The sequence below is a fragment of the Pocillopora verrucosa genome, chromosome 3 (assembly GCF_036669915.1).
Source record: "Pocillopora verrucosa isolate sample1 chromosome 3, ASM3666991v2, whole genome shotgun sequence".
Classification (NCBI taxonomy): Eukaryota; Metazoa; Cnidaria; class Anthozoa; order Scleractinia; family Pocilloporidae; genus Pocillopora; species Pocillopora verrucosa.
In genome coordinates, this window is record NC_089314.1 from 3,682,141 (window position 1) to 3,694,985 (window position 12,845).

Consider the following 12,845-nt stretch of genomic DNA (forward strand, 5'->3'; position numbering starts at 1 on the left):
TTATTTCCTTTGATCAAACACCATGTCGTGACCTCTGCATTAAGACTGACATCCATGTGAAGTTCCATCACATCGCAACTGATTTCACAGCAAACACATCCGTGAATTTGATACCGGCACAAGTTCCGCGGAAGCTTAGACGTTGTAGTTTTAAAGGAGCAATGAGGACTGTAAGGAAGGCCACTCCAATTAATCAGTCTTCCCAACTCGAAGAACTACCAAATCCTAATATTATGCTACCGAGACGATCGTCATCTTCATCGCATCTACCTTCATTGCGTGAGGGATCTTCGGATTGTAACGTGCCGTCAAGAATTACAACACCTCATGCCTTTTCAGACACTGAACAGGGAAAAACCGAAATAATAGCACTGGTGGGATTGCCTTCACATCCAAGACGAGGGAAGTTGTTCAAATCGGCCTTAGAGAAAAGAAGCTCCCACGAAAACTCTTGGCTACCAAATCTTATTAAAAGAGACTTGAAAGAGAATGTCCAACTACTGCCGGCACCTTCATCTGAATGGGTAGAGAGAGTACATCGCCCACAACACTACGAACTTACTAGAACAATTTCACATCCAGTCATTTTTAACGATGGAAAATTTTCTCTCGTCACAAAAATACAAAACGATACATGCTCTAACAGTTTGCCTCAACTCAACAACGGAGAGACTCCACGCAAAGGAACCGAAGAAAAACATTCAGCTGACCTCAGAAGACATATCGAAAAAGAGGAGTTGGACTATGATTTATTCACGACTAAAGCTGTAATTTTGGAGCGCTTTTTAAACAGTCAGAGTTAGGTATATACACATATGTATATATGTGTATGATCAGTAAAGTATAAATTATTAAGGACACGAAATTAGCCTGGTTGTCATTTATTTCAAGTGACAACAAATAATTCCGGGGTTAGAAGACAAGATCGCGACTGAAAGTTAAAGAATTATAAACTAAAGAAAAAGAAAGACTGCAAGGAAGGCTTTACACGCGTTAAGGTATTTAATATTTTGCTATCAATAAGATAATACTTGATCTATTAAAAAAGGGTGGTTTATAGTTATAAATTAAATAACTCAATTCTCTTATCGAAAATGATTTGACATGATGTAAAATATTAAAGTGTGAAAGTATTTGTATGATTTGAAATTGAAGTGAGAAAGCTATTCTTAAATATTGGGATGGATATTCTAATAAATGTTCAGAACTATGAAAATATTTTGTTTTGTTGTTAACTTGAAACCTATTGGGTTTTCCTATTTTGTCGGTTCGCGTTTGTCCATATATTCGAGTCAAATCAAAGTTTTTTATAGGGTTAGCTTCGGTTTAGATGGAAACCGGTTGGTTCTCGGAATAAGACAATTTTAGAAAGATACCGTTCAGATGGATCAAACAAACAAACAAAAAAACAGAAAAGGAAACAACACTTTAAAGTTCAAATGGATCTCGACGCTGTCTAAAGTTCGCTTTTAATTGATATTTATTGAACCACTGTCTAATTTGGAAAACGAGTGATCCATTTCGTGACCTTGCAGTGACGTTCATGAAAGATGGAAAATTATTTTTAACTCGGGGGGGTTTAAATTAAAATTCTTATAGTGTGTCTCTTTCATTTCATCAATACTCATCAAAAGAATATATCAATCGTAACGAGTATCTACGGGTATTTTAAAGGAATTTGTTATCTGGAGTGACAGAATGTCGGACATTTGTGTCATCTATCATTTTGCATATTTTGGAGTTGAAATAAATCAGCGCTAGACAAAGTCTTTAACTGACGGGCTTGTTTTTCTTTCAACAGTTACGTGTTATCTACCGACCTTTAGGTCTCGATAATTCGTAGATAGTAGTAGATTACCTGCAACTTTGCACGTTTTTCGGTTGAGTACGTGCTCCAGTTTTCGTTCTAGCAAGGCAAAGGTCATCTCATAACAATGTCGGCATAGCAAATTGTATATCTGTGAATTTCTCTCCAAAACAATTATTTGTTAAACAAACAAATGTCTGGTTTCGTTCACCACAAAGGGTTGCCCGCATTCCATAAAGTTAAGTGTGATAAGAAAATTTTTAATTGGACCCGTTGTTTAACTTAGTGTCTTATCTTATCTAGCTTTAAATTAAGACCATATCGCTTTTGAGTTTTTTTTTTCTTTCTTTCGTCCATGTTTGGTGTCTCTTAAACGTTTGAAGGAATTTCAAACAATTATCAGTATTTTTTAATTCACATTATTTTCATGTTTATTGGCTAAAAGGTTTTCGCGATTTCTAGTCATTCTCCGTTCCTTAAATCCAATCAAACAATATAAGAAACGAAACAAGAAGGAATAAAATCAATTTCCTTCCGATCCAAGGCACTGAATCAATCTTCTGCTTTTTTTAGTTTTGTGCAGATCGAATCAGTAGCCGGTGCACGACGCTATTTATTTATCTTTATGTGTAAATGATTAAGAAATTAGGAAATTGGACCCAAAAGTCGGAACTAACATGAACATTTTGAGGTTATTCTTTAGCACGGCAGTTGTCCTGACTCATCATTTTGAACGCGTGGGTGACGTCAGTCAGTAACATAATCGTGAATCCCCGACCCACTTGTGGTTGCTCAAATGGCGATATTTTAAAATGGTCGAAGAATTTTAAATGATTTTTTCTATCAGAGTAAGGTTAGAGTGTTTGTGGATATAAATACGATAAAATTATTTATGAAGTACTTCAAAAGGAGTTTTTAATTTACTCAGGTCAAATTCATAACACTTTGCGATGGTCGAGGCACCTGCTGAGCGTTAAATTAATACTTCATTTTCTACTCCACTATTTAATTTTAAGACATAACAAAAGAAACATTTTAATCATGCTTTTTAGCACCGGCATATTTTCCCCTTTTCTTTAAAAACCGTATCTCTTTCTCTCTCTGTCTAATATGCTCGCTTCATGATCATGAGCCATTTCGAAATATATGCATACAAATCAAATTTCTGTCCTTCAAAAATCAAGATACCATGACAGCGTTTACCACAAGTTTCCTTAATTTTGAGTGTATTAAGTTATATCATGGTTATCATTTTTACGAGGAAATAGTTTATCAGAGTGGTCGAGATCTTATGGAAAAAGTAAACAGAATTAAGCGTTTTTCCCGGTAGCAGAAGTGGAATCATGTTTGATCTTATTAAAAGAAAGATTCAGTTCATTGTTATTTTAAAATTACCTTGTCGTGTCAGCATGTGAGCATTTCGCAATTGTTTCATTTAACTGTCGTCCTACGCAACAAAGAGACCACTTTTATACGGTCACGATCGGTCAATGATATTGCCAACAAGCGTAAGATGGACTTTAGCTTCGGTTGCTTTGCTAGAAGTGGCCAAATTGATCGATTTAGAAGTATCTACCTCTTTTGAAATAGTGTCAGTGATAATAATAATGATAGTTTTAATGATAATAGTAAAATACATCTAAAGTGCTTCCTTTGTTTTTATTGTCATTTTCTCACTGAATGACGATCTTTTCTAAAATATTCACTTAAAGAAAAGAATTATGATCATTTGCGTGTACGAGATCGTTCGCTGACTTGCGTTATTTCCTTTCTCCGGAAAGAGAGGTACAACCTAATGATTCTTTCCGAGTCAGAATAATACTAAATGTTACATTTATCCCTTGTCATGAGCAGTTCCGTATACACTATTTTCCACATAAAGCAAAACTTAATATATCCATGAGCTATTTTCCGACACCATGTACGCTTGAAGCTTCCAAGGCCGGCATTTTCGGCATCTTGGTTTGAATCGTATGAACTGGAAAACAGAGGAGAGCTATCCGTGTGCTCAAATCCCCAGTTTTTGAACCAAACAAAAAGTAAGTAAGATTATCAAGGAAACAAAATCGTCTAAAACCAACTGAACTTTCGTTCATTGTTCATCTATGGCTGAAAAGGCAAATCATGAATATTGCATGTGCGAGAAAAAAAACCAAACAAATGAATACTATCTAGGGAAAACATATGTATACTAAATAATGTACGTAAAGAACAGAAACATGCTGTAGGGTATGTGGAAAACATACTAAGAGGTCTTCGTCATTGTAGATGAAGGCCGGTTGCATGCATATCGCTTTGAGAAGCATGAATACAATACACCTGGCTCCACCTATCATCTCATTCACGCTATTGAAGCTATGGTTTATTGATTCTCTATGATACTTTCAATGTAAATATTAGCTGACAACAATTTCTTCGATGGATAACATACTTTCTTGATCCGCCAGCAGAACATTTTATCTTTCCTCTCTTTCCATTAGTAGACACCTGCTTCTCCAGCAGTTACAGTCTATCAAAAATATTCTCCAAATTCGATAAAAAGAAAACAACGCGTCTTAATCTATTTATATCTTAAGTTACTTTAGTGACATGTCCACAAAAGAAGCAACATTAACATTCAACATTTACGGCCCAGGTTGTCATGCTCTACAAGATGTTCATGTCTAGAGAGTGCGCTGTTGTTAAAATGATCTGGGATTCCTCAATGAATCATTCGAAGCACTCAAAGTTCCGCACATGATTTCTCCAGATTACATGTTTTTCGAAAGAACCGATAAAATCGACACATCTTTTTTAATGGCCGCAGCTAGCTAGCACTTGACGTACTTGAGCTGTCTATGGAGCTCTTTTGGCAGCAGTTAGCTCCTTTTATTGGTAAGATTTTCCAACTTTTTCTAAGTTGTGTTCATAAAGTCGCTCTCTATTTACTATCGAAAAAAACAAAACAAAACAGATAAAAAAAACATAGTCTCATAAATCATTCACTCTTTCTCAATCTCTAACGCCGTCCTCGTGTCTACTTATCTTCGAATTTCATATGTTAAAATTTTAACCGGTTTACTTCCTACTTGGCATGCAGTTTGTAAGACTGCTAAACTGCTTTTGCCTTTCACAATGGAAAACTATCTTTAGAGCGCTTACAAACATTATTATCTACCACAAGCTTTAAGGATACTTGGAGGAGTGTCTTTGGATACAAATCGTAGTCGCCCTCGAGTTATTTGCGGGTGATATGCAATTAAAACTCTCCTAAAACCGCAGTACTTCCTATTATTTCTAATGGCATCAAAGACGATTACAAAAGGGAAGCATTTATATCATAAAAACTGCGAAACAATCTGAAATGAAAGACAATATAAAAACGACCTTGACAAGACAATTTTTTTTGTTTTGGTTTGTTTTTTTTGAAAGGCAAGTTCAAGGCTAAAATGTTTGAGATATTAAACTTTATCGATTGCCAAGATATAATAACGGGGTATCCTAGCAACAGGCGTTGGTGAATGACGTGTGCAAGCAAACCAACACAGTCAAATACCTTTCATTCAGGAACACCTTCGAGTAAGTAGCTTTGTGTTAAAAATTGCGACGTATCTACATCCTCCTATGAAGAAAAAATGAAAGCTCTGTAAAGCCATCAAGTTTGCTTTATGAATTCACTCGTTTTAAAGAAAGAATTCTAGTTTTGAGAAATTATGAATCGTGTACGTGAAGGTAGTTACATACAGTCGGTCATATCAAACAATGAATCCAAGGTGATCCACTAATTTTCATTGTTCTACTTAATTTTAATTGGTTTGATAGTTTTCAATTACATCGTCGCGTCAATGCTTGTCTACTTGTCTACAAAAAGACACGATCACGTCTTTCCAGTGGCTTAAAGTGATGTACAATGATCATGACATATGTTTTATTTATTGTTTCACTATTCCAAAACTTTCGCAAGTCATGATCAGAACAAGAGGAAACGCAAAATATGAGACAGTAGTGACTGTAATAGGTGAAAAACAAGTAACGAAAAAGGAGCAACAAAATGGCCGGATTTAACGATCCAAACTTCTGCCAGCCTATGACCTTTAAACTGAATTTTACCTTCGTTTTGTTTTGTTTTATTTTTAGTATCAGAGAGGAGATGGATGATTAATGCATACATGCATACAATGCCAGGTCAAATCAGGAAGAAAAATTCCGACAAATGAAAATATAAAAGAAAAAAATCATTCCTCGGTTTGTTTGTCAGTCTATTACTATAAGTAACCGTTAATCTTTATTCCGTTGTTGTTCTTATCATTATTGTTATGATCATGAGTATTATCATTATTAATATTTTTATTATAATTATTAGCACATTATCATCATCATTATTATTATCATCATTATCATTATTGTTGCTTTCGAGCATCTAGGATGGTTTGTTTGCTGTTTCATTTTCCCAACTTTTCTTAGTCTACCGGAACAAACGAAATATATATAAAGAGATTACGTATGAAAACTCGAGAGGAAATTCCAAGGCTATCGCTTGATAGTCGGGCAAATGCCTTGTAACTTGCATTTTATTTTGATGGCATTCCTTGATAATTTATTTTTTCGATTATTTATTTATTTATTCAGTGTCTTAGTATAGGCGAATGAAAAACATATTCACATTATGTGGATTCAGATATACTTTTCACGAGTAAAAGTGAACATGAATGTAGATAACTAGATTAAAATGACTCTGAGAGCTCAATGTTCGCGGGGAGAGACATAAGGAAAGAGGTCTTTTGTGGCTCCTTCAAAATGACAGAAGTGCACCCCTCAAGCGCCACCCACGACTTTTCCCAAAGCAGCGTTTTGAACAACAGCCAAAAAGAACATTGTCGGCATCTCATTCACGACACTTTCATGGCTGTATTCAAAAGCATAAAAAAATCTTTATTTCGTTCGATTTGAGGTTTCGGCTTTCCTTTTTTTATAATTTTTCTAAACCAATTTTGTGGCTGCCCCAGGAGACTGAACTTAAATCCAATTGGAGGAATTTTTTTTATGACCTCAGGTTAGGAGAACGAAACGAAAGATTAATTTATATGATAGCATCACGTCCACTTTTGCGATCAACTCTTACTTACGAAACAGTTTTTCTTTTGTACGTTCCTTTCGCCAGCATGTCATTATTAACCCATTTTAACCTATTAATAAATTTCCTCCCATACATTTAGCAAGATGAAATAAGGCTAAGAATCCTAATATCTTTGACAGCGATGTCCTGTGTTCTCATACATTTGCATATTTGATCGCGGAGTACATGATTGGTGCATGACCTGATCACGTGCACCAGGAAGCAATTGATATCCGGTGCTGGATTACGTTTCGCCAGAGGGAACGGAACATACAATATATCAACAAATTGAATATATCGAGCAGATAACTCACAAGATTTTTACGCCGCGTTTTCGGCAGCCTTTAAAGATTGATCATCTGTCAGAACCTTCGGTAAGTTTGGGATTGGTGCCTATATTGCGTAGCATGTAAGATATTTGGCGTTCAAAACACCAGCGTAACACAGTAATGGTTTATAAACACGCATGAATGATCGTCGGAGGAGGGCAACAAGAAAATCTTAGTCTCCCGTAATTATTTAAATTTCAAACCTTCCGATTTTGCGACTAAGCAACGTTAAGCGAATAACAAAGAACTTGTTTGTGAGTTAAGAGAGAAATTTGGTTTACGTGTAACAAGGATCTCTGTATACTGCTGGAATCAGCAACGTCGGAAGCGTTGCTAGTGACAGCAAGATAGTAGACTTTGAGCCCGCTCATCGCACGGTGGTCGCCTTTAATCTACGATTCTTATGTGAAATCGTGGCTCAGACTTAGCATTCCGCCATCAAGTGTAACATTTACGGACGTTTTTGTGCTATAACTAACTTTATTGCATCGTTTGATGCTCACATACTTGTTACTGTCGTCTATGGCGGAATGCGGAAAGAGTCTTCTATCAAAACAGCAGATGATATTGGTTTAAGGATCTTGAAAAATCGAGCAAAACGGTTCTCTCGATATCGTGACTAACAATCCCAGGCGAAAGGAAAGAGTATAAAAGAAATGATAATCCCAGGCGAAAGGAAAGAGAGTAATCGAAATAGTTTTGACAAAAATTTCCGGCGTTTTGAGCAGCTACGTCCTTTATCAGGCACTTAGAAACAGGTGTATTAGCCACCACAGTAAGTGTTTGTCCTCACCGGAGGAGTACATTAAGTACCGTCAAAGAACGAGCTCAAAATCTTACGCCGTTCAATTCGCAATCCTTTCTCCATGTTTCCAACCACTACTAATTTTCAGGTTATTTTAAGAGAACTAAACTGCGATGAAAGCATAATCCTAAAGTCAGGAAATTTTACATTCATGCTTGAACAACTTATGAAAAAGTGGTTCGAAAGCTGTTTTGAATGAGAAGTCATTGAAAGACTTTATAAGAAAGCGAGGGTCGCTTCTCAGGAACTTCTCGTCTAAAAATAAAAACAACGGAAAAAAATATCACAAGGATTTTTATGTACATAGAAGCCCATTCACTCAAAATATTCTGGAAATTTTTAAAGAAAACCTAACACTACAAGTAGCTTGGGTTTAAGTTCAGTCTAAAAGACTTCGTACAATGCATTTGCAGCTGGAAATCGGTATTCATGAACTTATTTCCTTTACGTGATAGCTGAATGAGGAGGGAAAATAGGAAGCGTTCTTAATATTAAAAAAATTTTATGTTTTCGTCGGTACCTCTTTTTAGATAAAGTAGCACAGCTGATGACATATATTCATTATCAACACTCGAGTAACTGTCTGTAAATTTGGAACTTGTGCTGAGGCACCGCGGGGTGCTCTCATCTCTTGAGACTTGGCTCCTTAGGATGAATTAAACTTTTGCCCCGTGAAAAAAAAAACAGAGAAGATGCAACTGGTAAAATGGTTCAATCAATCTTTGTTAAATTATTGCTTGTTTTGGTCCCACTAGCAATTTCGCATAGGGGTGTCAGTGTTTCAGACCACGTGCCTTTGTTTAATCGAAGCATACTATTTTGATGCGAAACGTGTTTTGAGGAAAATATTCCATGTATTTCACCAAGTGAAAGAAGAAGTTCATTTCATTCATTTACTTAGCTATTGAATCAAGCACAGAAACCACTATTAAGGTTTTCTTTTTAAAACACTAGACATAAAGGATGTCTGACCTGCGAATTAACTAGCTCGTTTATGCTCTTACCAACCATTGGCTAGCGAGAGGAAAGCATACGTAAAGAAAATACATATTTATACATTCCAGTTATCATGCGCGTAAAGCAGAAAGTGACGACGATAGATGTAAAACTTTATTTTAAAAATCCCGGCTCCTTTTGGGACTGAATAATTGGGATGATATGCTTTGTTCTGTAACCCTGCCTGCAATTACCAGTGAAAGAATGGACTTTGGAACTCTTGTAATAACAAGACAATAGGAAACAAGGTCAGGTTCGAAATAAAAAACGCTCCCACTTGTGTCATTGTGCTCACTTGAAGACTGTCTATAAAAATTAAAATTTAAGCCAAAGCAAATTTGAGGCCTGACGTAGTAAGAAAATAGATAATGCTAAATAGTGCAAAACACCTAAAGCTATCTTTAGAGTTAAGCCATGCGTAGTTCATTGGCATACGCGTGAAACACTCCAGGTGCACGTGAGCCACTGAGTCGATCCATAAGGCGAGACACTTGATAGCTCAAGATTAATTACCATAGCAGTTCAACTTTGATTGACAAACTTTCAGCATCTCTCTGTTGCTTCCTGAGTGTTAATGATATTTACTTACAAAACTTATCAGCGAAATGATATCACGCCATCACGCCAACTAAAACGGTTCATGGGAAAAGAAACCCAGATCTCTGCGTTACCCTTGCTGTTAACGTTTAAATTATCATCAATTATTCAATTCTCTCCCTGGATTTACTAAGGTAAGAGAAACGTTCTAGAAAAAAGGCACTTAACTAATTGTTCGATTCATCTAGAATAAATTTGATTTCACCCGGCTATTATCTTAAGCAAAGCCAGTGGCAGGGATGTAGGCCGTTTTTCAGTAGTTCATTTTCTATCTAAAAATATCATTCAATTCCTCTTAGTTTTACCACCAAAGGTCGTCATGTGTGAAGTTATTGATCAGTATAAGACACACGTTCTGGGCAGGTAAATCAAGCACATCATTGTTATAACGAATAAAAGGATTCACTTCTCTCTGCTAACAAAGCTTCATAAAAAGGATCCATAACATGTTCATTAATTACAAGGCTGTTTATTAGGAGGTATTTTGTGTTCTTTCTTTAATTGAATTGTGTAAATTAACGTATAAGTAAACTCGCCGGCCGGTCGGGTAGAATCAGGCAGACCACAAAGAACAAAAGGCCAATAGAGGAATTTGTTTGCTATGCAGAAATTATTCGAACCACTTAACTTGATGAGCTGTCAGCAATGAGCACGAGAGCACGGAAACATTTTTTCTTTAATAAAATGACTCAAATTCATAACACGAAAATTGCCAGTTTAGCATTGTTATAATAGAGAAAAACATAAACTTAGGGCACAGAATCGAGTCATCTTGGAGTCATCTTAGGATTAAAACTTGGGGTGAATCTACTTTCTGTGAACCGGAACTTAGAATTATACTACTTAAATGACAATGTCATTTATTTACTGAGTGGAAGCTATTTTACAGAGCAGTAATCGATATGAGTTACATTCCTGAATGTTCTCATTGCCGGCCGTTGACCATGTTTAGGTTTAAAGAATTACATAACAAACTGTATTTCAATTCGTTTGACTATAGGTGATGCGCTTAGCCAGGAAAGGATTACGGAAACATTTCCAGCTCTGCTCACAATGAAGGAAATATCGATGAAGAAGTCAGACAAAAGCCTCCTACCATTACGAGGCAAAATATCTCCTCCAACGATTTTAAACTGCGACAACCATGCCAATGAACAACCATACCTCGATAAGGAAACCGCTAATGATATTTCCAAAAGAGAAAGGATGTTTTCTGTATCTTCCAGGAGTGCCTGTAGTTCCAAACATGACTCTAGTTTGTCTGAAGTGAGATCCATGACTCCTCCATTTACACCACCGACGAACAATACAAATGGGGATCAAGGGTTCCTTGTAAGACGACCTTCGGAACATTTTCTTGAAGTGCTAGGAGAACATAAATCGAGGGAAACACTGCCTAAGGTATTGTCAGCCTCGTGTCTTCCTCCATTGCGAAATGCGTCTCAAGGAGAAGACACTATCAAGAAGAATCTTAAAGATCTGAAGGGAACTAATGGTGTAATGAATAATAATTACGATGGAACCTTTTCCCGCCCAGTTGCACCTGATAACAACACATTGCTTCTTGGACCTGGAGGTAGGAGAAGGATGTCAACACCAATTGGCGTTGAGAAAAAACATCTTCGCAAAACGAATTCTTTGCCTTTAATCAAAACTGGCTTTGCACTTACAACGGGAACAGACTGTATAAACGATTCCGCCTTCCACAAGCACACAAAGTCCGCGTTCACAAGCCAGGAAAACAAAATAGACGAATGCGTCGACCACATTCAAAATGTAAAGATCGATGAGTATTTAGACGAAGAATTGTGCGACGAAGACGGAATGATCGATCAGAACGATGATGAGGAGACATTCGAAAAATTCTCAATGATTTGCCATTGGCTGAAAGACTGCGAAAAAGCTAAAATCACTTAGCAGCTGGATTCAAACAGACATCCAGGAAATGTCTCTGTAAATATTCGCTTTGGTAGTCTTTGCAGACCTTGCATGCATGTTGCGCGCAAGTTATCAGCTCTCTGTTTGACTTTATTGATCATTTATCAAACCAGCTGTTGTTCCTGGGACGAAAAGCTTTTAACCGGTACTTGGTTCTTTTGATACATACTGATGATAAAAAGTCTGCTGGAGGAAAGCCAACCTTATAAGCTGCGAATTGTTTGGTTTAGTTGAACTTTAAAACTGACTACAACACTATTTGGATTGTTCGTTTAAATCGAAAACTTAAGAAATTATCTGAATTTTTTGGTTGATTAACAAACAAGACGAAAAACGAAGTACACATGGGCGTTTCAGCGATACAGGAACAAGCATTGCCAGTCGCTAGCTTTCTTTGAACTATTTTTAAGAAGGAAAATAATCTATATTCCCCGCTATCGATTTATTTCATATCGTTTCAGTATCATGAAGTTTCTATGCCATAACGATCGATCAATCGATATGATGACTGAGCATTCTTGAGGATTAAATAGTATCACTTTAATCATCGCCTATGTAAGGCAACAAAGAAAAACGAAAACAGTTGCAGCCAATAGTTATTTATTCACGGTCTTTTGGAAATCATCCGCTTCACGCGTGATTCTTTACTGACCCGTAATGTCCTCTGCATTCCTCCAAATCCGGAGCGGATCTGAGAAATCAAGACGTCTTCCCCGACTGGCGCGGGGTCTTATAAATAATTGTCCATAGCTGCGAAATGAGAGTGTATATAGCGAACTAATGAAGAGCTAAATTGATACAATTAACTGCCAAATTCTAAAATCCCTCAAAAGTTCTTTATCAAAACACCATGTGTTTTTCATTGTCTATGGTGTCATTCTAATTTATACAGTGCCTGATTGTACCATAATTAGACTCTGAGTTAGGCCTCCTTGAAAGTTTTATTCGCGCTCAGGAAAGCGGCTTGTATTTGTGTAAGGGCTTAGCTTCCTTGAAATTTAATTTATTTGGTCTGAGTATCTGGGTGGTATTTACTTTGTATTTTGTGAAGATGATACTCAAAATCCTTGTTATGACATATGAAGAGTCAAGTGGGTTATCGGTTTGGGAATTTGTTTCAAAAAACGATGTGTGATTTATATATTTCATTTCATAATAATATGAAAATGTTTGAGGCAAAACTTGAAAGAATAAAATTCTTAAAAGTCAATGAGCGTTGTTTAGTGCTATTAATACATGCTCACTTTCCATCCCATATTGAATGCATGAACACTTTGT

At 36.4% G+C, this 12,845-nt stretch overlaps 2 protein-coding genes across 7 annotated transcripts; both read left to right on the top strand.

The window, feature by feature from the left end:
• Positions 1-4: 4 nt before the first annotated feature.
• Positions 5-1,216, top strand: LOC131774453 (uncharacterized). Its single transcript, XM_059090471.2, has one exon. It carries the CDS (start codon positions 162-164, stop codon positions 801-803), a length of 642 nt encoding a protein of 213 aa, XP_058946454.2. The 5' UTR covers positions 5-161; the 3' UTR covers positions 804-1,216.
• A 2,468-nt stretch (positions 1,217-3,684) lies between these two features.
• On the top strand, positions 3,685-12,777 carry LOC131774473 (uncharacterized). Of its 6 annotated transcripts, none has more exons than XM_059090501.2 (3): positions 7,129-7,276; positions 9,929-9,992; positions 10,630-12,777. In XM_059090501.2, the coding sequence occupies exon 3, from the start codon at positions 10,683-10,685 to the stop codon at positions 11,544-11,546; it is 864 nt and encodes a 287-aa protein (XP_058946484.1). In that variant the 5' UTR covers positions 7,129-7,276; positions 9,929-9,992; positions 10,630-10,682; the 3' UTR covers positions 11,547-12,777. The 6 variants fall into 6 exon arrangements, with proteins under 6 accessions (XP_058946485.1, XP_066020290.1, XP_058946484.1 ...); XM_059090499.2 differs by lacking the exon at positions 7,129-7,276 and adding an exon at positions 9,496-9,763; XM_059090502.2 differs by lacking the exons at positions 7,129-7,276; positions 9,929-9,992 and adding an exon at positions 3,685-3,846.
• The last annotated feature ends 68 nt before the right edge of the window (positions 12,778-12,845 follow it).